We start from the raw sequence: 26,223 nt of genomic DNA on the forward strand, positions 1-26,223 counted from the left end.
TCACCCCTTGCAAAACAAGTAGCATCACTGTATGAGATAATTTAAGTACAACTTCTTAAAAGCTGTGCTCTGTCATAGCCAATGTGCTGATCCTGTGCAGACTGGATCCCAACCAGAGCGGGATGCTCCCTGCACCTTTAAGTTCTCTCTCTGCAAGAGGCAGATTTCAGTCTATAGGGGCCATTTGCTTCTGTGGAAAGGTAGACTTGTACAGATAAATGATGTTTTGAAGCCTCAGCCTTTATTCTTTGTCTTCTGTGAGCAAATTAGATTTGACCATGTAATTTTCCTCTGTATTCACCTGAGCTTTATCTTCAGTGGCAAATGATGACGGGAATATTTTGTCAGCAAGTTTCTTTATCACAGACCATCCAGCCATGGCAACCGCAAGGTCACCACACTCTGGAATTTCACCTCAATCCTTGCACGTCTGTAATCTCTGAAACTGATTTACAATCGTGGCATGGCAGATGAAGACAGACTCTGTTTCATAAATCCCTTCTTCAGTTTATAGCCTTGGGAGGGAATTCCAAGGAAAAATACTGATACATCCAAATGGTTAACATTATTAGAGTTTTATTTCAAATCCAACCGGAGATTAGGACACAGAATAGAAACTTGTTTTCTGAGAGTAGTTCTAAAACATAGACAAGGAGCTTCAAGCAGATGCTTCTGGTTTACATGGAAGAAAACTGATAGTTTTAGTAAAAAAAATTAAAACATTTTCACAGCTATACTAAAAATTTAAAAAGAAAACTGAGTGCTTTTTCACAATAATTGAACTGTGAAAAAGACTTTATTGTTTTCAGATATAACATTTCCTGGGTATGCATCAGTGTTGTTTTAGGTGAAAATACCATTCCCAGAATACAGGCACTTCAGCAGAAGCTTAAAGAATGTCTCACAAGCAGAGAATGCAGTTTTATAATTCCCTTTCTGCTCAGGACAAAGCAGACTCTGCTCTTTCAGCTCTGAACAGATCTCTGAGAGGAATTCACATATGGATTGATGGGGGAAGCCCTGACGGCAAATGGTCAGCAGAAGTTTAATTCTATTTGGTATCAGACTGAGAGCTGGTTCAGTATTTGAAGTCAATGGATACGGACAGAATCTGGGCCGCTTTGTGAAGAGAATACAGCGTGTGTGTTTTTCAACTGTGACCTCCATTTTGATTAATGGACGCTTCTCAGCTGTCACATCCAAGGTTCTACTTCCAGCAGATCTTGCCAGCTTCGCCCACCTGCACGGCCCCGCTGGCAACAAGCTGCAGGGCAGCAGGGAAAGCCCGGTGTTCAGCCTCCTTCACCCGCTCGGACAGGGTCTCCACTGTGTCACCAATCTTCACTGGAACTGCCTCTTGGAAAATGATTGCTCCAGCGTCCACCTCCTCCTGTAAAAGCAATAACCAGAAAGTTGTGTGCTTGGAAGTTGAGAGGCACGGGTGTGTAACAATTACTGGAATCCAGCTGCTGCAGAGATCTGTTTGCCATTAGTTTATTACAGGAAACATGAAACGAGGCTAACGTGAGGAGTGCAGAGGAGATACTGACACACAGGCCTGTGAGGAACTGACAGAAGCATACGTTGCAAAGAAAAGGGAGAAGTGAGTAACATTTCTATTACAGAAAACAAAAGCTGCGTTAACTGAGGACATGACAGACTTGCTATGACCAAACAGTGACATTTCAATTCAGAAAAGTGAATTAGCCAGCTCTGGCATAGAGCGAGACCAAAGCACTGGCAGATCTCTCTTTTGCACGTTAACAAGGCAGAACCTGGCTGTTTGTTTGTGGCTTCTCATTGCCACACAGAGAAAAAGCAGTCGTGTTACGGAGAAAGGAATGTAATTCTTCTAACTAGAAAAAGAGAGAAAAACAGTTGGGTTTTTTTTGTTGTTGTTTTTTTTTTTTTTTTTTCCAAGGGAAAGCCAAAGTCATGAAAACAGATTCCAGAAACACTGGAAAAAAGGCTGATAATCTGAAGTATGCAGCTGAAGACTGGAAAATAGTTACTGTCAATTCCGATTACCAAACAAGATGGAAAAAATCTCCCTGAACTGATACAAAGTACATCTTCCATGCTGAGAGATCTCTGGCATTTGAATCCTTCTTTTATAGGAGACAAGCAGAGAGAGCTGGAAGCGCTCAAGGCCAGGTTGGATGGGGCCTGGGCAGCCTGAGCTGGTGGGGGGCAGCCCTGCCCATGGCAGGGGTTGGCGCAGTGTGGGCTTTGAGGTCCCTACCAGCCCGAACCATTCTGTGATTCTAACATTAAGTTTTTCTGTTTCTACAAACACAGGATTAATTCTTAACAAATCTAAACTTCTTGTGCCGTTTCCGATGTTTTTGTTTTCCCTTTTTTTCTTCTTGAAGGCAACAAATAAGGAAGGTTGTATGATAAAATATATAGAGTTGGGACTGCTCTCTAATAAACATTTCAGGGTTAGTCAAGACATGATACAAACTATTACAAATACTGCAACAGCTGAACTGGCAGCAATGAGATACTTAAGGAAGAAGTTAACTGAAGTAAAGCTTAACTCCTGTATAGACTATTCATTTCCAGTTCCTTTTCCAGGGACAGCAAACTAAAGCCTGATAATGTTGTGAATGAATGAAGGAGAAAAGGCCATCAAACAGGATACTGTAAGGGATTTCCACACAAGCTCCAAGGTGAAAATCTTAAGACATGTCAATGATGAGGGGCAGAGGAAGGAAGTACTTACAGCCACAAAGTGCACAGTACAGCCTGTTACTCGCACTCCAGCTTCCAGCACCAATTTGTGGGCATTTGCTCCCTTAAAAGAAGGCAGTAGGGATGGGTGGATATTCAGTATTTTTCCTAGAAAAGAATAAGTGAAATCCTTGCCTTTTAGCATTGAGACTTATCAGTGTCCTAAGCATCAATAATCAACAGAGGAACAATACACATCTGTGAAAAAGATTTTTCTATGTGTTAAGTGACTTTTGCATTTACGCTTATTTATTGATATTACTACCAGACAACCAACTCAGAGCATTTCAGAACATGTTGCTATTTCAGAAAATCAAAGACAGCAGTTACAGTGAACTCCTCAGCTAAAGCATAGTTCTGCAGTGACTAATCATCAATATACATATATCTTTTTTTTCCCTTGGTTGTCCTTTGTTTCCTTATGTTATTCTCCTCCTCCTTCCATCACAAGCACAGTCTCTTCTTACAAACTCAATACCCCAAAGAAATTTGGTGCAGCTTCAAACAGAACAGAGACCTATGACAAGGCAAAAATTCTTCAGCTCAGACCTCTCCTCCCCATCTGTTTTGGCTTAATGAAAGACAGCAGCTGCTCACAGAGGAGTCCTTTGCTCTGCCCTTCTGAAAAGCACCTGTCTACCACTACTACTTTCCAGACGCAAAGTTGGCTGGGAGATCCTGAAATGGATAATGTAACCTTTAATGCTCAATGAGGTGGGACCGTGGTTAGAACCCTGGGAAGCTTGTACCCTACATTTTCCTTAAATGAAAAAGCATATGCGTTAGCTCCTGCGTCGCTGTACAGTGAGAGGTAGTAGATATCCCTACCCTTAGGGTCTCACTTCGAGCAATGTCATCATTAAACCATCAGAGTACCTTCTTTCTTCTGGCACAGTTTCCCTGTCTGCTTTTAATATGTCTGTGACAACTGTCCCGCCAGCTCTGGACTAGAGAGAAATCAAAAGGTGCTAAGCAGTGCTGGTTCTTCTCTCAGATTTAGTACAAACCCTTGCAAGATTAAAAAAAAATGACCATCAGCACTATTTATATCACTGTACGCTACGCCCACGCTATCTCCACATGCCTCCTGCTTAGGCTTACTGTATGTCATCAGGATTCACTGAACAGCACCCTAAATGCCAAGCAGTAAGGCTGAGCTGACATATGCTGGCGGAGGCAGCAGTGTACTGAAATAGAGGCAAGTGGTTTTGTAATGAAGGCCATTGCTGGTAGCGCAATGCAGAACCTGCTTTCTCACCACAAGGTCTCATGCAGATTTTGACTTACCAAAGACGTTTGAGATATCGTTACAGATCAGTTAATACATTTGCCTCTAAGTTTTGCATAAAAAAAAAACCAAAACAAAACACTTTTTAACCATCAGCATCTTGAGCAAAAGAGCACGAGCACTTGCATTGTGAGCAAAAAAGGTACTGAGGACTCTGAGACAAAAATAACCCTCAGCACTTCTTTTGGAGTTTCCCCACTTTCTCCTTATTTACATCAGCAGCTAGTGGGCATGGTGGGGATGAGCTGAGGATTTAAACTAGGTGATCTTAGAGGTCTTTTCCAATCACAACGATTCTGTGATTCTGTGAACTGCTCTAAAAGAAAGTGGCTTTATGTTTCTTTACTTCTTTTTATCTATCTTTTCTGTTAGGATTCACAATTAACATTTCAGGATCATTAAGCAAGAAGAGTTTTGCAACTAACTTTATGCTCTGTGCCCTTGTGGGGTAACAGCTTTTAGGTAAGCAGCAACAAAAATGGACTGTTTCTGGACAATTCAGACTAGCAACAGAAGCTGTTTGAAACACAAGACACCTGCATCCTGGTCCTCTAGACTGCATAATAGAAACAAAACCAATTAATCCAACTTAAACTAGTTGGCAGCTTTAGCATAACACAAATAGTCTGTTTTTCTCTACTGTTTTTAAAGAGAGGTTTGAAAAGTAGTTCAGGTGTAAAAGGTAGGTGTCACAGACACACCCAGAGGAAAACAACAGTCACCACGTGAACAGAGGTGGCCCAGAGAGTGGCAGGGTACAGCGTGACCAGCCAGTAGCTGGTGTAAACATGCTTAAGTAACCGTGACTAAGTTTGAAGTACAGCAAATAGTGAGAGAAGTAGCTGCTTCTGTGTGATTCAGAACTCTCTGCACGAAACTGAAAGAGATAAGGAATGTAACAGCTGGAAGAGGCAGAGGCATTATCAGCCCTTAACAAAGAAGTGCAAGATTGTACAAGATGATAGAACCATAGGATGGTTAGGGTTGGAAGGGACCTTGTTCCAACCCCCTGCTATTGGCAGGGACACCTCCCTCTAGACCAGGTTGCTCAAAGCCACATCCAGCCTGGCCTTGAATGCCTCTGGGGAGGAGACATTCACAGCCTCTCTGGGCAACCTGTTCCAGTGTCTCATCACCCTCACAGTAAAGAATTTCTTCCTAATATCTAGTCCAATTAAAAAAAAACCAAAAAAACAAACAAACTAACAAAAAAAAAGATGACCAGAATGAAGACACCAAACACCTCTGATGAACAAGAGACACCCAAAGATTCACACAACTCCCGGGATGTCTGACCAAAAGACTCTGAGATGTTAATGGGAGCTACATATTGCTCTGCAGTTCAGCCTGCAGGCAAAGTTCATCTGGGAGAGGAAGGATTTCTTCTTGACTGAACACTCTCCACAATCAACACTCGCTGCTTCAGCAACAATGTGGCCCACACCTCATGTCCATACAGGCTAAAAGCCTTCTCTTACATCATTTTCCAACAAATCAAAGAGCACCATTTGAAGGTGGCTTCCTCAAGCTTCTTTGAAATGATGAGAGGAAGGGACTTTCTCTCAGTCACCACTTTCCTTACCAAATGTGAAAAGTCTGCTTTCGTGCAAACTCAGAATTAACGTAGTCTCTTTTCTATATTTTTCCTTTTTCCTGAGTATAAAAGTGCTTCCCCCCCCCCTTTTTTTTTTCTTTTCTTAAAATGAGTTACACAATTATGCAGCACTTACCTTCCCATTTCTTGACAAAAGGACCTGACAGTATTCGCATAAATCCAGCAAGGCAGATCAGCTCAACTGAGAATTCTTCAAGGACTCTGTCAACTGCACTGTCAAATTCACTGCGACTTCCATACAGTTTATGGTCAATAACCTGTGACAATCCAAAAAAGGACAAAACATGGGCATCGAGTTAATTTAATATAAAAGCCATACAAACGGGATGGTACTCTGGACTAATTAGCAAATCTCCACATGGCTACAGTTAGATGCATATACACAGCAAAAAGAGCACTTCAAAAATGCATACAGCTAACAGATAAATAACCAGTCTTAATTCCTATAAACACAGAGTAATTATCAGTAAGCTGAGCTTTATCTCATTAGGCCCACAGCTGTAGACCCCAGCATTTGGATACAATTAAAGTACAAATGCAGGTCATTAGGATAATCTAAAGTCTAGGAATGATTTTACCTTAAAACATGACTAGTGATAATATTCCTCAAACTGTATCACAAAACCTTGAAAGAAAGGCCAATCACGAGTACTTAAAAAGCTCTTACTTCAGAAGGTCGGCATCACTGAATTATTTATTTCCCATCTAATGCAGACTTCTTAATTTCAACAGGAATAAGGCGGTGCTACTTAACTTCCTACTCTTGTAGCCTTTTAAATAAAAGTACCTGTTAATTCCTACAATATTTAGCACGTTGGAACATTTAAGTATCAGAAAGTAGTCTTGAAAAACCAGAACTAGCTGAAAAGGTGGCAGAGGGCACTAGGAATAGAGCCTAGCTCAACACGGGGCTGAACTCTACAGTGACAAAAGTAGGTAACACCTGGCCAACCACATACAACTCTGTGCCTCTGTTCTGTCACTCATCTTCATCACTGAGACAGCCCACCAAGATGAAAGCGTGCACTGAGGCCTAATCTTCCATATCATCTCTAGCTACTGGTGAAAAGTGACTGTAAAATGCTCCTAAGTCAGAACAGTGGCATTTCCTATCTGTAATGCAAATGGCTACACAAAGCAGCGCAGCGAATGATCCAGTGACACAAAGAGAATCAGTTTGCTTTGAATGAATCCTGAATAGCCTGAAGCAATGCCCAGGGAAACAATGGGAGGTCTCCTTAAGTTTGACCTCTCTTACTTCATTCAAATGCTTCTTCAACATGCTACTTTAAATATAAGCTCAGATAAAATACCGTGCTACTTTAGTGCAAATGGACTACACTTAAATGACTGGTAAAGTTTAAACTGTAAAAGTTCTGAGCTGGATTAATACAGTAACTATTTCCCAATCCCATCGGCATTAACAATACCATGTCTAAAAGGGAGAACAGGAAGTAATTCGCTCCCATGTTAGGTAGTTTGCCCAGGGGCACAAAGATCGTGACAGAACAACAGCAACAAAACACTAAGACGTTTTTTCATCATTATTTCACAGTACTTTTCTGATGTAGTCAGAGCTAATGAAGGTTCATTTTAAGAAGATGAGAAATGCTTACCCTTGTAGGAATACCAGCTCTTTCAGCTTTCCTTAGCCCCTCCACACCAGCTTTGTTAGAAACAACAAGAACTATTTCTGCAAAACTGGTGGGCTTCTTTGTGCTATTTATGAGGGCTTCCAGGTTTGTGCCTGAGTGAGAAAATAATTCATGAATATCAAGCTGTTCCTGGAGAATAAATATAGCTAACGGCTACAATGGGTTTTAAGTAAGTAGCAATGTGGGTGAGTCTCAATCCAAAAACCACCAGTGTTAACAGTAATCTCTTATTTATTGACATTACTGGAAACTAAGTCCGATAGCTCCAGTTTACAGGGCTCTCACTAGCAATTAGCTATGTAAACTGCAGTTGCTGAAATTGTTCTGATGGTTTACTTCTTAACAAGTGGGAATATTGGAAACTCTGGAAATGACTATGGGGAAAGAGGAAACTGATCTGTATGTAACATAATGCTGCTGTCCCAAAAGCAGAAAATAATAGCTGCGTGAGCCTAGATACAATTTGTAGCTAAAATTAATACTCACAATTTATAGTTAGTTTGCTGCAGAGGGTAAAGATCATTTTGCTTCTGATTGAAATTAAGCTAAGGGCAAAATCTATTCTGCCTGTTACTGAGCACCAAAAGCCTTGTTAGAAAGTTGTCAAAGCCACAATGCAGACTTTCACAGAGGTCAAGAGATTTTGATTCTGAGTTGAAGTTCTTTATCAATAGTCTAGTAAATAATGTAAACTCTCACCTGTTCCAGAGATAAGGACAGCAACCTTCACTTTGTTTGTTTGGATTTTGCCTTGGATATGGCTGTGCACAGACAGTGACCTATTTGCTTGCAAGGCTTGAAGCAAGTTATGGACTTTAACATGGGCAGAGCCTGAAGACATAGAAGGAAAAAAGAAAGTAAATAAAAGCAGAAACACAGAGAGGAGGAAAACATCCATGAAAAGTCAACAGTGACACTGCTTTACTTCTCAATATTTATTTATAGTTCTGGTGACATTTGACATTGCTAAGCACATGTTCTACAGACTAAGACAGAAGTCACCAGGACCGACAATTTAATACCCTCTGCACAAAAGCAACGGAGGTGCCAATTTAAGAGTTTGTCAGCTGAACAGCATGGAGAAGCATCAGCAAAGTAATTAGTTTTTTATTTTCATCAAGGAAAGTAAAAAGCCAGTAACCTTTTTGTAGTGGGACAACTTTCCCAATCAGCCAGGCGGCCTCATGTTTCTGCACATCCTTGAGCACCTGCTGAGCCAGCTCCTTCTGAACGACCAAAACTGCACCAATCCCACAATTAAATGTCCGAGCCATTTCCTCCTCGGAGAGATTGCCTTCTTTATGGAGCCAACAGAAGATTTCAGGAATCTTCCAGCTAAGAGCATCTGAAGAAAATTGAACATACAAATGAAGAATGGAAGGCTCCACCTATGCAAAAATACTAGAATTATTAGAGTAGTGAGAGGCAAAATCTGGATGGAAAGCACAGACTAAGTCTCACAGCAGCATTAGCGTGACTGAAATCAGTTTCCGTGCAGAGAAACAGCCTGTTTCTTCCTTTCCTTTCTTAACATGACTAGGGAATAGAAATAAAGTTTCACTCAGAGAAAATTAATCATACCACTGCATTTCAAACTATTAATGAATAATCCAAAATGGGCTATGAAGGCAGCCTTTGGAAAATCCTCCTCTTGAAGTTGACAACCCTTCTTCTGGAGAAACTATTGTACAAGAACAATATCCTTAAAAACTGTCACAAAAACAACAATTCTCCCAGTTCCAACAAGGTAAGGGTTATATACATCATCACAGCATCACAAGAAATGCTTCTGGACTAACCTCTCTAATGGAACTCCAAAGACAGTAAGTTTGTTTCGTGTCACCTTACACTTAGTAACGGAAGCATGTAATAAAAGTAATAGAAGCATGATTTATATACAGTTGTAGAATTCAGAACTCTATGATAGTTGCAACCCAACTGAAGACCGCATAGCTTATATTGAATTGTTTACCTTTCCATAATTCACTTCCCTGTAAAAAATGAAATAATATTTCTAGAGTATCTGATGAAACAGATGATGATGATTAAAGTCCACTGAATTTCAGGAGATCTACTCCAGCTGGTAACCATATCTGAATGCCCATCAATAATGTCACTAATGTCATATGACTACAAGAAATATTACAGGTTTTTGCAAATGTTGACAGTTCACTTTGATTTGCTTCCACATCTACACATATTAACATACAGACGTTTCTCAGCTTTTCTTTCTGTCTCACCTAAAACGACACCAAAGGAGTCTGGGAGAACTCTGGGGATGTTTTCCAGCAAGCCTCCCCCAGTGATGTGTGCATAAGCTTTAACGTGGCCTGAGCGAAGGACAGGCAGCAGAGTTTTACTGTAGATCTTAGTTGGGGTTAACAACAGATCTCCTGTTGATGAAAGAAGATGAATGAAGATAATTACAATGCTGAAAAGAAACGTTACTCAATGTGAAATTAGGGAAATCTCAAAATACTAATTTGCTGGATAGAAGTGAGCACTGAATTACAGAGAAAAACAATGCCTATCATTCAGCATACAATTAGCTATTTAGCTCGCTCCCTCCCTTTATTTCTTTCCTGCATACATGATTANGAAACAGAAAAAGATGAGAACATGTTTGAGAACGGAGTAACTTTCTTAGTACCTTATAAAAGTTACAAAAGCTAAGATACAGACAAGACAATTGTGTGAATTTTTCTGTTCAGAATGTCAAGTGAAGAAACCACATGAGAAATAGTACCTAATGTCTGATCACCAGAGACGCCAACTCGAGAAGAGAAATCCAGAGATGACTTCTCAACAATCCTCCTTACAAGGCTGTACCCATTGCTGTGAACTCCAGAAGAAGCGACTCCAATAACCACATCTCCATCAGCGATTCTCTCTAACTGGGGTAGCATTTGCCCTCGCTCTACTGCACCAACAGCAAAGCCAGCCAGGTCATACTCTCCGGGTGGATACATACCTGGCATTTCGGCAGTTTCTCCTCCTATGAGAATAATAAATTTGCCAAACAAAAGGTGAAAGAACTATTGGAAAACTATTGAAACCAGTGCATATGCAGTTTTTCAATGTTTTAAACTCTTAAGGCATTAATAAAATGATTTCTTTTTAGTTAGATAAACAAACATTAGAAGTAATTAAAGACACACCTTAGTCACAGGCCCTTCAATTGAACAAGCAATTATGAAAGAACATTTCCTCCTTCTCCCTGACAAGTATCAGATTGCTATATATAAAATCATAGCATATATTTAAAGCTTCCAAATTCTGCCAGACTTAATATTCTTCATTAAAAACTTACAGGATACATGAAATTCATAACCCCAAGAGTATGATATTTCTATTAGTTTTACTTGCCACCATATGGATTTTATACATAATATTCTGATTTCTAGTCATGCCTACAACCTGGGCACCATTGTTGCCTCTGTTCTACACAACTAAGGTTTACGAGCTGTTTTAGAAGAAACCTCTAAAAGATGGGTTTTCTACCCATCCATGCAGCTGAAACAGTAATCCAGGCTATCACCTTATATTTCCATTACTAGGACATTTTGTTTTGTTTTGAAAAAAATGTTTTGTCTGGATGATGTCATTCAGAATACAGTTTGAAAGGGTAATTTTCTAGGCTTGTGTGGAAATGAGTAACACCACTCAAACAGCATCCTCACAATACACACACCAGCATTGGTTCCCTTAGTGCCCTTCAGGTATAAGCTGACGGTCTTTGCTGTTGAAGACCTGCGCTCTGCCTGTCGTGTCTCATTCAGTCTAGAGAGAGCAAATCACTGTGTTTAATGCAGGAAAGGAGCATTTACTGCTCTCTGAAGTTTTCTGAACAGCCATCTTCACACTATTCCATCATTCCAGGTAAGAACTCAAAGCCTTTTTATCCTTCAAACTCCTTCACCAGTCCTGATATCAGCAAGAAAAGAGCTTGAAAATAATTAAGTCACCATTATATTATGACATCTGCCTAACATATTGACCAGTACTGGCTTTTTGTTTGTTTGTTTGCTACATTTCATTCATTCTTCTATTTCAAAAAAGCATCTCTGAAAGTCTTAAAAATTGCTTCCAAGCCCTTCTGCTCAGCGCTTGTCTACTGCTCAATGCTAGATTCCCTGAAACTGTTCCACATTTCCACATTACACTGCTGTAACCAACTTTAAAATCAAAGTTCACACAAAGGAGTGTAATTTGCTTAGATACATTGTTTTGAAACACCATCTAATAACATCTGAATGGTTTGATGATATTCGATAACCTGAGAGAACATTTTAAGACAAAAGATAAAACTGGCAAACACTTCATGCAGAAAAAAACAAACAACAGAACATAAATAGCTCCTTCTTCTAAGCTTGTAAACTCCATCAAAACAAGACATACTCATTTAGAAGCTACTTTTATCACCAGCTTTCTTAAAGGATTCAGAAAAGGACAAAGTACCAATTATCAAGTGGTACATAAAGTAAGATAATTGAACAGAACTTTAATTCTCAAATCAAAAGCTTTTCTAAAAGGTTTGGGAACTCTCCAAAGAATATTTTTATAAAAGAGAAAAAAAAAAACCAACCGCCTTATATGAGGAAACAACTTTCTGGGTTCCATTGCTTTGAAACCTAACGGTGCTATATTCCTTTCATAAATGAAAGACTTATACAAAGTCTTATATTTCCCACTGACCTAGAAATATTTTGAGTTAAACAGGTTTTAATGTATATTTCTTAGGATTTATGAAGTTACAATTTGTATTATTTTCCATGGATTGCTAGACAACTGTATACCACAATACATATATATCATTTGTTAGTAAAATGCATTCTATCCTCGTATTATAGGGACTAAAGGGAAAATACGTAAATTTGAATCTTAACAACTTGGAATATGCTTTAATTTTTTTGTTTTGTTTTTCTGTCTTGTGGTAAACTTCTGTGTCTTAAGAAGTGAGCTGCAACTCACGTTTTTCCTGCATTTATAAGGACACCCTCTGGCTTTCCAGTTACACGATCCTGTGAGAATGTACTGACAGTGAGAGCTCTGCTTTTCCTGTGAAACTTGTTTAAAATCAGCCAAGAGGTTCAAAGGATATTACATACACGTGCAGGGAGACATATATGCATAGTAACACATACAAATCTTGTTTCTAGAGGAAAACTCTAGAATTTTCTCTAGGATAAACGATAAAAAAACAAGCCTATTTGGTGTGTTTTCAAATTCACTTGAAGAATACAAAGAATTAAAATACATGAATTGTTAGTTTTCTTGGTAGTTGTTATAGTTGAAAATTTAAATGAAAATATATGAATAAGAACATGTATATGCAACTTCCGGAGCAAATGGCAACATTTATAAAGCACTGTCTTCTCTCAGTAGGCAGAAAACAAGGACATGACCGTGTTTTTCCTGAGCTCTAAGATTCTTTAGTAGACTAGGAAAACAAGCACATTAAAACCAATTATAAAGGAATTGCATACAATTTTTCACTCCCTTCAAAGAAAAAGTGTGTCCATACCCAAAAGAGCACATCCTGCCTTTTGGCATGCTTCAGCTATTCCTGCAATGACACCCTGGGCCACTTCAACATCAAGTTTACCACAGGCAAAATAGTCAAGGAAGAAGAGGGGCTCTGCTCCTTGAGCCAGGATGTCATTGACACACATAGCAACCAGGTCTTGACCTATAGTGTCATGTTTCTTACACACTTGTGCAATCTGCAAAACACAGTGAGAGAGAGAACCTGTTGGTTACACTTCAGAAACTCAAACACAAGCAAAGACTGCAGTGGCAGGGGACTGAAATCATGCTCTTTCTCTAGAAGCTTTTTGAGGAGCAGCTTCAGCTAATGACACTTTTGTGCTCCTCCCCTAAAATTCTATTTTAGGAATTTGTACTTACTTAGTTAGCAAGTATTAAAGGAACTTTACAGAAGAAGACTGAACTGAAAAGGGTTTCACTGTAGTTTGTGTGAACACAATAGCAACCATATAATTAAATGTTTTCTCTGTGAGCAATCTTCTCAAGGATGGAGATTCCACCTCAGTAAAATGGTGCATATATACATAAAATAAAAATGAGCTACATTAAGCTTCTTCTCCAGGATGGCTATTTACATGCCAAAACATAAATTATTTTGCATGAAGAAGGCAATTCAATTTTTCATTCCCTTTTCAGAAATATAAATAGGTATTTTTCAACAGGACTGATCTTTTGTGGTAAAAGACAGACAGTTGTGTGATCAAGCAATTTCCATTCTGTATGTCAGTTTGCACATTACCTTGAGTTTTGTGCCAACACCATCAGTTCCAGATACCAAGACAGGATCTTTGTAACCAGCTGCTTTCAAATCAAAGAGGCCAGCAAATCCTCCAAGCTCTGCATTGCAGCCTGCCAGCCGAAAAAAAAAGACAGAAAATAGTAAACTTCATGGGTTTCTTTAGGATCTCTAACACACCAGCAAATTCTCTCTGAAGTCTCTTGACACGACTTCGTCACCACTAAACTTTTCTCTGACATTTACAGCATCTTCATAAAGATACAGAATCTCCTAATCCTCTCAAGTTTGCTTTGGATTTTCAACATTATTATCTAAAACTAAAAAGACAAAACTTTGGGATTGAACATTCAATGATGACAGTGACTGCTGCATTTAGTATTTTTCTGAAATACAGAAACAGAATTGTTGTAACAGCTCTATGCCTATTGCTGTATAGGACAGAATGAGTACTAAATATTTTCCAATGGAAATTCCCCCTCCCTTTGTTACTAATACCAACAGTACTTTCAGAATCTCTGATTCTAGAACTGGTTATGATAGAGTAAATATTGTATTCTTAAAACTGAACTTGGTTAAATCCTAAGAGTGAAACAAATATGAGTGAAAAATACTATTAATGCTAATAGATGACTGCTTCTACTAGTGTGTATCTCTGTACCATTTCCTCTCAACATACAGTTGAAATTATTTGAAGGTCTCATATAATGTGAATTAAAAGGGATATTTCATAAATGATTGATATTTTAATTTTACCATAAGAATTACAAGGACTTGACAGATCAAGATGTACCTGATATCACAAAAAAGGACAGGCTGATTCTGTTTTATATAAGCAAAAGATATACAACATACCTATCCCAAAAAATAGCATGTCTGAAAGTATTGGTGAAGAATTCAACATCTTGTACCACTTGTATTTCTTTCTAAACATTTATCTACAAAAATTGTATAGCTATCTAAGCACAAATGGATAATCCATACAATCAAAGCAGGATTTTTTTTGCTTGCATTTGCCTTTTTTTGAGTAATTAATCATATTTTCTAATGCCCTTAATGCATACGACATTTGGGAGATACATTTTAGAGTCATTTGGCAAGAAAATCTATAATCTTAAGGAACTACATTTTGAAGTAATCACAGGTGTTAGGTTACTTACCACTAGTGTAATCTAGACCTACACAGAATACATAAGTATTTGGATCAGGGTGGTAAGCCTCATTACTATGAACCAACTGAAATAAAGGTCCATCTCTTACCTGATCTGGATGTGGCTGCTGCTAGAGGTTTAATTTTCTGAACCAAAATATTCCCTGCTGCGATGTCTACCCCACTGTTTTTGTAAGTCAGGCCTCTGAAAAATTGTTAAAAAATGTTTCAACAACTGATTACTAAATGTAAGTACACTTATTTTAAAACAATATTTATGTATTTGTATAATAGTTTCACATTCTACCCTGCCATCAGTGAAGTTTCTCAAGTATCACTCTTTTCCTTTTCTTTATCATTTTTAAGTATTGCAGTACTTATTCCACGTAGACTCAGTTACTCAAAGGTTAATCTTTTCCTACTTGGATCTTGACATCACATATACCTGAAGACAGGGAGTATTAGACAAAAAAAAAAATAAAATCCCTCAGCAATGACATAAGCGGATCTGATTTTGTAGGGCAGAACCGTATAAGATCAAGGTCAAGTTAGCTTCTCTAAACCAAAGTATCATATGAATCTGTGTGACACTTCTGGTTTTACAACTGTGGCTTAAAGCTGCCTCTCCTCATCACCTTGAGTGACACCTTCACAAAAACATCTGCACCTCTTTTCTTTTTACATGCATAGTACAAATGGCTGCATGTAACTTGTCTGTTCCCGTTTTCAGAGTGGGACCTTTTCATTCTGGAGATGATGCAATTAATTCTTTCAGCTACAGCTGCAGCTACAGCAACTGCTATAAACCAAACATCTGTGTTACCTAAAAAATACAAAGGCACCTACACACACATCACATCAGTGATAAAAAATTTGCAAGAAGAAAATAATTACAAGCAGCTGCTCAGTCTGAGAATAAAGCTTAATGAAATATCAGCCTTCAGTAACAAGAGACCAAAGCCAACTCCTTTCAGCCTGAAAATAATCAACACTCTACATATTTTCACCTTGTTCTGAAAAGCACAATTCTTTAAAAGGAGAGCAGTTTTCTGAGACATTTCTTAAATAAATCTTCTGTATATTTTCACAGAGGGAAATGCATAGGACTTAATCCTGCAAAGCTGCCAAGGTGGGGGGTGTCCCCAACCTCACAGAGCCAACCATGGTGGCCTGTTCTTCCAATTATAGGAGATATGTTGCACACTCAAGGGCAGTGACTGCACACAGCTCCAAGGATACTCTTGCGTAAGGTAGGGACCATTGGCATGGACGCACTCCAGTCAAGAAACTTTGTGGCTCTGGCCCATGAGCTCAGTGCCTTAGAGAACAATTTGTTGAATTACTCTCCTCACACAAGGACAATACAAACACAAATTACCTATTTTCACACAAATTTGTCAAGAGATGCACAGTGCTTGAAAAGGAAGACAAGATAGGAACATCCTTGTTCATGCAGTAAGTTTATTGATTATAATTTTACAATAAACTAATCAGTATACACTGTTAGCAAAAATTCCAAACTTACCAGCATGCTTCATAGGCTACAAAATGGTCAATTATCAAAAGCTGTGTTTTAAGCTATTAGATATGCCTAACATTAGCTGAAAATGAGTATAAAATCTTCCAAAAAATTCTCAATAGCACCAGAGACACAGCAGGACACACTGCTTTAAAAAAATACTCTCTTTAGACTGTTAAACCAAATAACTTGAAATAGGAAGGAATAGTACTAAGAGTGATAAATTCTACCCAGCTTTTTAGTAAACTATTGTAATGTATATATCATAACTAGCAGCTTTTAAAGACCCTAAGACTGCTTTGTCTAGACCCTAGACTTGACAAAATAGCTCTAACTTTGTTCACATATATTTTTCATGATAGTGACATCGTATGTTCGGACAACCGTTCTAGAGCAAAAGAAATGGTTGAGAGTGTAAGGCACAGAAGTTTTCCAAAAGCAGACAGAACACAGATTAATTACTTGTGCTTGTCAATGTAGCTTAACTCAGACTTGGGAAAATAAGAACATGGATCCAAGACCAACTGGCTGGTCTTGCTCAGACTGCCCACAAGGATGCCAGTTAAAACTTGTCTAGAGTTACACGTTATCAAAATCCATTTATTAATGCAAAATAGTGATATCTTTAAATCCCTTTTATAGTAGTTGTTTCCATTTCAAATATTTCAGATATCTACCTGGATTGACTCAGGAAAGCTATAGCCCGATAACCAATGTCCTTCCTATAAATGCAACCCTTGAAGTTTATGGCTGCTACTCCCTTGTTGGCTTCTTGCAGTGCTGTCATTAGATCTTCTTTAATAGCAGTTACTGTAAGGACTCTTCCTCCATTAGTCACCACTTTGCCATCCTTCAGGGCTGTACCTGCGTGGAACACCTCCACTCCTAGTTCTTTAGCCTTAGAAAGTCCTGTGATTGTTGTTTAACAAAAAAAAGAAGATCATTAGAACATTTCTCTGTTAAATACTCATCAATTACACTGTCTAGAAACAATCCCATTCAGTGTAAACATTCTAAGGAGAACAAATAAATCTTTTAAAACTACATATTGTGGAGAGATGAGTCTGTTGCTTTTATGGTCAGAGACATAGAAAGGTATTTAGCTGAAACATCTGCATTTAACTCCAGATGGATTTTATACTTACAGAAACCACAAAATGTAACAGCATCAATATTATATAAGATAGGTCCAGAAGGACTTCACTGTAACACGCATTAAAGAAATGCTACAAAACTTAACAGTATAGTATTTTTATAGTATTTATAGGAGATTTATAGTATTTTTAGGAGATTTTAAAACACTATGGGTGCACTACTAACAGTCTTTAATGTATGAAAATTCAGTTGACCTGTAACCACGAGATCTTAAATTTCTATGAATCTGGGTAAAGAGACTGAAGAGAGGGTGGGAGAGTAATGAGATTTCTGCAGTTTCTCTTGCTGTATTTACCTGTTATTTCCAAACCCTTCGGATATGTTCCTGGATACCCTTCACTAGCCATGACCACAGTCACAGCTGCACTGTCTTCAAACCAGACAGGCATGGAACTAGCCAACTTTTTATTGATAACTGCTTGCATAACTTCGTATAAGTCACTTTTCAACAGTGGAAGAATTACCTGCAAAATACAGATTAGCAATTTTTTTTTTCATTATCTACATGGAGCTTTTTAAAATATTACTGCAACTGTAAAAATGAGCTTTCATATATCGCAATTTCACACATATAGACATATATACATCTTATGCATAATCTATGTACCTTTAAAAAGACTTCTCCTCAGAAATGATTTATATGGATAAAAGAACAGCTATATATGGAAAGGGAAAGGTAGTGGCCAAAGAACCCTACTGTGCTCTAAAGAATAGAAACAAAGAGTTTTGTTCCACCTGTCAAGAGGGAGTGGAAAAGGACACGTTCACTTTTTCAGTGAAGATGGGGAAAAAACAATAAATAAAAGAGCATTAAATTCTGGAAAAGATATGGAAGTAGTGAGTATCACTCCAGCTCACCCTTGTAACATCCAAGTTTGAGTATAACCTGCTAAAATTTGGAATGAAACAATTTAATAACAGACTTTCTATCTTGAATCAACAATCAAATATTTTAAATCCCAGAGCAATTAGTTAATTATTAACCTGAAAGTTAGTAAAGAATAATGGCAGACAGTATCAGACGTTTCTCCTCCCATAATGATAAACTCTATCTACAAAATCACTCACCTGACATTCTGGGTCACCAAATCTGCAGTTAAACTCGAGAACTTTAGGCCCATCTTTAGTAAGCATTAACCCAGCATAAAGCACTCCTAAAATTTAAAAAAAAAAAAAAAAAAAAAAAAAAAAAAAGGCATAAAAATGATATGACAACTCGACAGGTCATTTGTTTTTAATCTCCTCATTGTAGTATTAAACAGGAAAACACTCATTTGAAGCTAGAACGTTAACAATTTAACTGCTGTTCCTTCTGCTCTACTTCATTTAACATCTATCCACTATTAAGGAACAGGTATTGATTGTTTTCAGTGAAATCCAAATCAAGTCACTGATGCTAAACCCCATTTCCAAATAAATCAAAGCCATCTTCCCTAACTTGTACTGTAAGTTAGACCTACAAAGAGGACAAAGTAAAAAAGCTGTCTTTCCATTTATGATTCAAAAGCCAGTAATTTCATACGTACCAAGATAGGGGACACCTTCTTTCCTCATGCCATCAACAGCCTTCTGAAGAACAGTTTCTCTTATTTTGAGCAGTAAATCCTTAGAAATCTAATAAAACAGGATTAGATAAGTGTTTATAAAAAGAGAGCACATGATTCCCACCATTATGGCTAGCATTTTGAAGAGCTAAGGAGAACACCTGGACAGCCTGTTGCTCACTCCAACAAATACTTCAAACAAGAGAAAGCCAGTATTTTTTCCCTTTCTCGGCAGACTAAATACTACAGCATAAATACAACAGGTTGGATCTTTTTCAGTCATATTTCCATGCTTAAATCTACATGTGCAATTAGACCACTGGCTTCACAGGAACTAAACATTTGAAAACTCATACTTTATGTATGGAAAGCACAGTGGTGATTTATCATATTTTGTTGGATAAAATTAACAGCTTTTTAAAGGAACAAAACTGTCAATTTTTGAAATCCAAAGAGAAAAATAAAAGGCCATAACATAGGTCAACAGAAAGCAAAGTAAATCCTTTTGCAACAGACTGTTTTCAGAATGGAAAACAAACTACTATGAGCTACAGCAAGAATTCATCATTAGCTTATCTTGACAAAAACAAAAAATGTGGTTTAAGCACTTAGTTCTAATGATGAGTATTTCATAACACTTAGTATCATACAGTTGTTTAGGTTGGAAAGGACCTTCAAGGTTATCAAATCCAGCTGAAAAACACCAAAATATGAGGTTTCAGAAATAAAACTTCCATCTTGATTATTTAAAATTATTTGGTAGAAATAACATCCTCCATAGAAAAATGAATATCCATTTTTCTGTTTGCCAGAGTGAAACTGAAAATCCAGATCACGTTCAGTACTAGAGTTCTAGCATGATTTCAGCAAGACATCATGTTATTACACTTTTACCTGAGGGGCTGGAGAATAAGCTCCCATCCCTCCAGTATTAGGGCCTTCATCTCCATCCTTTAACCTCTTGTGGTCTTGGGCTGGGGGCATGGGGGCAATTGTTACACCATCAGTGAAACATAAGCACTGGAAAACAGGGAGAATAATTAAATTCCAAGCATATGACTAACATTTCATATAGAGCAAAAAAGAGAAAAAAAAATTGTTTTATTTTTGCTGTTGCAAAAATGCATAATTAAGAGTACAAATTCTGGCTCCCAAATAAAACAAGCTACGATAATCTGAACACTTTCTTCTTTTGCTCAGGAAAACTAGTCATTTGTGGTAGGTTAATTATTTTGACAGGCTAAATGAGCAGTATTTTTTTCTTTACTGTGATCAGTCATCTTAGGAAAAAGAATTTAATTTGCATGTGTACATGATTGTGTTACATGGCAGTAAATCTGCATGTATCCTAAGGACAACATGTTTTTCAACAGAGAATAGTCCCTCACAAGTCATCAGTCCCTCACAAGGTCAAACCAACCAAGAAAGAATAAAGATGACACATGTCAGCAAATCTAATTTTTTCATATCAAGCAGGAAACCAAATTATGCAATGACTGTTAACAGTTAGAGATGATCACTTACTTTACAAATGCCACCACCTCCAAGATCAAAGTTCACAACATCTAGTGTAAGTCAACTGCAGCTCCAGGGCTCAGGAACCTGAGATGGTATTTGGCTGTTCTACTTTGTGCGATGCCAGTGTCAAGTTCCCAAGCAACCTCAAAACCGAGCTCTAATTCTCTTTTTTCCCTTTACACTCCACTAATTAAACAAGATTTATTTATTAAATTAAGAAATGTAATCATGTTTAAATGAATGAAATGTTCTCTCTACACCTGCAGAGTAAATCATTTATGTCAAAACATTCAGCAGCCTTTGGATACAGGCCCTTCAACCCTGGGCGCACTTCCACATTGCAGTATTTCTGGCATTGAAACTGATTAAAGATGTCCTGCCTGCACCTGTCTCGAGTTGCTTGTTCCTGTGCACCAAAGGAGTTTACTGACCCCTCAAGATACAGTTCAATATGTTCCCTTAATTAGCAAAGCTTATTAAAAAGGTTTACATTTTTTCCAATCACTCCCTTCTTCTGTTGCTCTCACTTCACCACAGTTACTTATAACAATTCATACAGGACGGGCTAAAACCAGACCACAGAAAATATGCAAGTCACTGTTGATTTCCTTGATAAAAGGTCTTCAGGTGATAGCCCTATGACGAAGTAAGTACTATGACTGAATCAAAGGCAAACAGGAGTGAAGGTGTAGGAAGAAGGAAGGGAAGGAACATCCTACCCTGCTGTTGTTGCCAGAGAAGTCATAACACAGAAGCGCACTCTCTATTACACTCAAAATTTTTATGTTTTGATTTTTTTCCCCCTTGTGCTAACAGCAGATTACTGCTGGAGCTATTTATTATTCATAATTTGAATTATTTTAGCAGTCTGCATGAAGTTTGTTTCTTAACACTTCTGCCTTTAATTAATAAAATGGCATTTATAAGCAGGTAACTGTTTTTAATGTATAAAATCCCTTAAGTCCCTGCTGTAGGTTCTTTACTGGTGTTTTCTAAATAACTCAAAACAAGTACAATCTAAGTGCTACAGTGAATGCATACTTACAGAAACTTCTTCTCCCTCAAGAAGTTCTTCAATAACAACAGTTTCCCCAGCTGTGCCAAAAGTCTTATCCTGCATTAAAAGATCAATCTCTTCAGTCCTGTATTTCAGTCATTTTTTAACAGTCAAAATGCAACAAGAGAACTAACATAGCAAGAAAGATGCAGCACAGTTGAGACTATTAATCCAATCACCATCCTGGATATCTCAGCAGCAAGGGTAAAATCTTTCCCCTCTTCTATATCTTTTAATAAATGTAGTCATTAGCTTGTATATTTGCAAGCTGCAGGTGATAGGTACAATTTTCTCAGTAATTCCTCTTGCTTTACTTGCTGAACCACAGTACTGAGAGTTATGGCAGTGACTGTAACCTAATCTGACCTTTTACTTTATCAGAACCACAATAGTGCAGTGAGAACATAATTTTGTACGTTTATAAAACTAACACAAAAAGGATTTTTTGTTCAAGACAGAACAAGGGGATCACAGATTAAGATTTGTCCAAAAACCACACCCACAACAAACTGTGGCTGCAGACTGTATATTCTGACCCTTGAAATACAAGTGTTTTGAATAACATCTCATATAAATCAGCACTGCACCACTGAACTGTAAGATACTATGCTGCAGACACCAGCTGAGGACCTGACCTGCACATATCTTATTTTCCAGCAATGTGTTCCTGACTGTTCAGATGGAACTGCTTCATTTTGGTTCTCTTCAGATTTTGATGCTGACTTATCTGTTAAACATCCAAACAAAACATATACTTAAATTGAAATAATTCCACAGGAATTTTACTACACATGTAACTGATGTGCTTCAGGGGTTTTAAAGCTGATGTTGCTTAATCGCAGTGTTAACATTAGAGCACTGTAGCACCTGCTTCATTGCAGCAGAGTCTCCAAGGATGAGGAGAGATTAAAAGCAATCCATACTGAAGTAAGTGCAGATCTTCAGTAAGAGCCATTTTATCTTAGTCTACATGTACTATGCCTAGAAAGAATACTCTGCCTCAAGCAATACATGACAGCTTCATAGCTGTCCAAATAATGGGTAAAATATTTGACTTCTGCTAGCTAAATTTCTATTACATAGAAATAATAATAATAATAAAATCATCTCTTGAGATTTTGACATAGTTAACTTTTTTGTGAGAACTCTTACAATCTGTTTGGACATTTCTACTCACCTGCATGATTTCATTAACAGCTTTACATGCTTCTTCTTTGCTTGATGCCACAATTACTCCTTTGCCAGCTGCCAGGCCACTGGCTTTTACAACTAAAGCAGGGAAGTTTGCACTTTAAAGGCAGAGAAGAGAGATTGGATAGTAAACACTCTATATTCCAAATATATATTTTAAGTATCCTGAACATGTTGATGGTTGCAAAAACAAAATACTCATCAGTATTATAGTTATAATTTTGTGTTACTGAGCAACAGACAAATAAAATCCAGAACTCTCTTTTTATGCTGTCCTGAGGATTTCTGCTTCCTTGTTTACCACTGAATTTCACTATGATTCTCAAAGGTTGCTGTTCATTGAATGATTTAATATTGCAGCAATGCTGGGTCAGCTGGTTCTCTGATAAGTATATCAGTATTTGCTGAGTAAGCCCACAAACGGAATTTATACTCATGGAGGCAAGTACAAAAAATATAGAACATACTATGTCTTTCAGACTGAATTTCAGACTTTCAGATGGATTTCCATAGTTGGCAGTCTGAAAAAAATAAACACTTCTACCATATTCGCTTGTAGACTGAAGTCTGAACCTTTAATTTTCATTAAAAGAGCAATAGATAAGGAACCATTACATTATTACTCAAGTGTGACAGATTATCCTTTAAAACCTCTGTAGATATTCTATCACTGTTAAAAGTATTAATAAATTGGTAATAATTTGTTTTGGATAGCTGGCACACTGTACACTGCTGGGAAAAAATTCTACTATGAAGAATTTTACCTGTTAATGAAGCTACATGCTGCTTTTGGATCAGTAAAAGACTTCCACCTTGCAGTTGGGATTCCATGACGATCCAAGAAGGATTTGGTAAAGCTCTTACTGGACTCCAGCTGAGCTGCCTTTGCCGTGGGACCAAAGCATCTTACTCCAGCTGCTGTCAAGTCATCAACAATTCCTAAAAATACCAGCACAGAATTTTGTTTGAATCGCCAGCTGATCTGTAAGTCATGTAGTTCAAATCTACAGACACATTAATTTGTTAGAGTAAGTATGTAGGAGCTATAAGCCATATTTATATTTTCCCTGAATCTGTGTTACAAAATGGGCCTTACATGTATTTTTCACACTAACCAAGATCAAGTAGCCCTGCAGTATTTGGGGTTAAGAAGACCTGTTGCATTTTGTAAGACATGATGATCTTTCCTCATTTTATTACATCTTTTAACCAAATATCAATTCTTGTGCATGCAAAAGGATAAAACTGAAATTTTCACTGTTCAGACTCTTTTTTTTTTTTTTTTTTTTACCAACCCCTAAATTATTATTATTTCAAAGAATGAAAATTCCATTGGAAATCCTATACGCTACCTGAGTTTCTTATATGGAAACACTTTGATACCTGTTCTACTAAACTCAAACACTTTGAAAGAAATTGAACAGTTAAGGGTATTTTAACTCCTACATTTCTTATGCAATAACCTCTGGACTTCATTTTCATCACAGCACAATCCTGAATTTCAGGGAAACTGCCACAGAGGATTTCTTTCTTTTCCTGCTGAAGACATTCAGATACTGTTGAGTGGTGGGATAAAGACGGGACTAAAATTTACTTTTCTTCCTAAAACTAGAAGGCTGCCATTTTTAGTTTTCTTTCTCTTACCAGCAGCAAGAGGAACCTCTGGACCAACCACAACCAGCCTGATCTCCTGATCTCTGCAGAACTGAGCAAGTGCAGCATGATTGCTGACTGAGACAGCTGTCAACAACAGAAAAGTGTGTTAAGACTGCATTCATTACTGTTATTGGCACTTACTTATCATATAACCACAAAACAGTGTTTTCACAAGTCTCGCATTCTTGAATGGCAAGTCACTGTGAAACTTGATTAGAGGCATGCACTAATATACAAATACGCAGAACAATGACACATGTACACTTATGGAAAAAATCCAAACAAAATAAGCCACTGAAACCTTAAGCAAATGTTGTAATTTGACATGCACTGTAAAGCCATCTTGCTCTTGAAGCTGAAAAAAAAAGTTTCAGGTTTCCTTACGCTGTCAACATATTCTCATTTCCACAAACATCCTGATTGCAGCACAAGAAGCATCACAAAAGAACCAAATGAAAAACAACTCACAGGTAAAACTAAACAAATATAATAATAATAAATAAATAAACAAACAACAACAACAATAATAATATTCAGCCAGTCTCCTCCCTGATTAGGTTCACCACAAAGCTTTGCATATGTTCATGCCAGAACAGTGCAGGGGATGGGGACAGGAACAAGTGGCTGCTGGTGGAACTGCAATTGTTTTCTTCTTTTTCTTCATGTAGTGCCAGCTAAGAAATGGCACACTGAACAGTGACTTCACTGAAATAAAGCAAAACTTGAACACTTTTTCTTACATTAGCAAGGGAAGGTACTGTAATTATAGGCAATGATCCCTTGGCAAGTTATGATGATCTACAGGACAGTTACATTTCTATGAGCAAGTGCTTAATATGATAATTCTTGCAAAATAAAAAGTTTGCTAGAAAGACCATGATGTCAAGTCTCTTGATAAAAAATTTACGCAAAGGCAACGTGTAATGCAAGTTCCACCACTTTATCAAAAAACAAATAAAGCCAAGGTCCGCAGAGGACTGGTACATGAACACACAGTCAAAATGTTGCGAGCATGGCCCAGCAGGGATTGGCTACCTGCATGGGGAGGAAACTGACACATCAGAGTAAACGAAATGAAGTGCAGATCCTCCCCGGTGATGGAATACTTGCAGTTTTGTCTGTGAAGTCATACTAGAGACCACACTGGCAAGTATGTGAAGATCTGATGTCCTCTTCCAGTCAAGTTTCCAGAGAGGCGGAGGGAGAGAAATGAGAAGCAGTGATAAAGCATCTTCTGTTAGAAACATCTACACAATCGTGTCGGCATTCACGTTGCTTCTGCCATCCCATATGAATAAATTCTTCCCTTTCACAAGAGAAGCTGTTATTCTAAGATGACACAAAAACAACTATCTGAAACTTATCCTTTGATAGTAGATCTGCCGCATTTAGATGGAGTGGTGGGGAATAAAAGATTAAGTGCTAATAAAAACTACCTCCTAGATAACCATTCAACAGTTCAATTATTTTGTTCCACGAAAATTTCTAAGTAAGGAATGAAAGGCCTTTGAGACTTCTGTGCAATTTATCCCAACTGACTTCTGGCTCATAAGGGAGCAACATCAAAAGCGTAACACACTTGGCTTTACACTACTGGTTAACATAAAGGTCAATATTGTCTTTCACTCCCACAAGGCTGTTGTGAAAGCAGCTCAACAGCAAATCCTAGACAAAGAAAACAGGAGCTCTGGTGAGCAACTGAAGAGGGTCAATCCCCATTCCTTTGAGCTCAAGGTAAATGAAAGGGAGCACAGAGAGATCCTGCAAGGTGAATGTGCCTGACATCCCAAATTGCCCAGCCTCTGGCCTCACCTACTAGCAATGTGAGGGTGAACATGGTACAACATTTACATTATATG

At 37.8% G+C, this 26,223-nt stretch overlaps 1 protein-coding gene across 3 annotated transcripts in view; it reads right to left on the bottom strand.

The window, feature by feature from the left end:
• Positions 1 to 556: 556 nt before the first annotated feature.
• GART (phosphoribosylglycinamide formyltransferase, phosphoribosylglycinamide synthetase, phosphoribosylaminoimidazole synthetase) overlaps positions 557 to 26,223 on the bottom strand; it is a 35,398-nt gene continuing 9,731 nt past the window's right edge. For all 3 annotated transcript variants that reach the window (XM_015881614.2, XM_015881624.2, XM_015881634.2), the window contains 20 exons: positions 24,353 to 24,448; positions 23,473 to 23,647; positions 22,695 to 22,806; positions 21,506 to 21,574; positions 19,837 to 19,962; positions 18,925 to 19,012; positions 18,467 to 18,552; positions 17,694 to 17,862; positions 16,921 to 17,152; positions 14,835 to 14,929; positions 13,578 to 13,687; positions 12,816 to 13,014; positions 10,038 to 10,286; positions 9,532 to 9,684; positions 8,433 to 8,636; positions 7,991 to 8,122; positions 7,253 to 7,383; positions 5,752 to 5,893; positions 2,726 to 2,841; positions 557 to 1,390 (listed from right to left, as the gene is read on the bottom strand). In XM_015881614.2, coding sequence (XP_015737100.1) covers positions 1,208 to 1,390; positions 2,726 to 2,841; positions 5,752 to 5,893; positions 7,253 to 7,383; positions 7,991 to 8,122; positions 8,433 to 8,636; positions 9,532 to 9,684; positions 10,038 to 10,286; positions 12,816 to 13,014; positions 13,578 to 13,687; positions 14,835 to 14,929; positions 16,921 to 17,152; positions 17,694 to 17,862; positions 18,467 to 18,552; positions 18,925 to 19,012; positions 19,837 to 19,962; positions 21,506 to 21,574; positions 22,695 to 22,806; positions 23,473 to 23,647; positions 24,353 to 24,448 — 2,867 coding nt within the window. In that variant the 3' untranslated portion in view covers positions 557 to 1,207. The remainder of the gene's footprint in view (positions 1,391 to 2,725; positions 2,842 to 5,751; positions 5,894 to 7,252; positions 7,384 to 7,990; positions 8,123 to 8,432; positions 8,637 to 9,531; positions 9,685 to 10,037; positions 10,287 to 12,815; positions 13,015 to 13,577; positions 13,688 to 14,834; positions 14,930 to 16,920; positions 17,153 to 17,693; positions 17,863 to 18,466; positions 18,553 to 18,924; positions 19,013 to 19,836; positions 19,963 to 21,505; positions 21,575 to 22,694; positions 22,807 to 23,472; positions 23,648 to 24,352; positions 24,449 to 26,223) is intronic.

This window comes from Coturnix japonica, chromosome 1, assembly GCF_001577835.2.
Source record: "Coturnix japonica isolate 7356 chromosome 1, Coturnix japonica 2.1, whole genome shotgun sequence".
In the NCBI taxonomy this organism is placed as follows: Eukaryota; Metazoa; Chordata; class Aves; order Galliformes; family Phasianidae; genus Coturnix; species Coturnix japonica.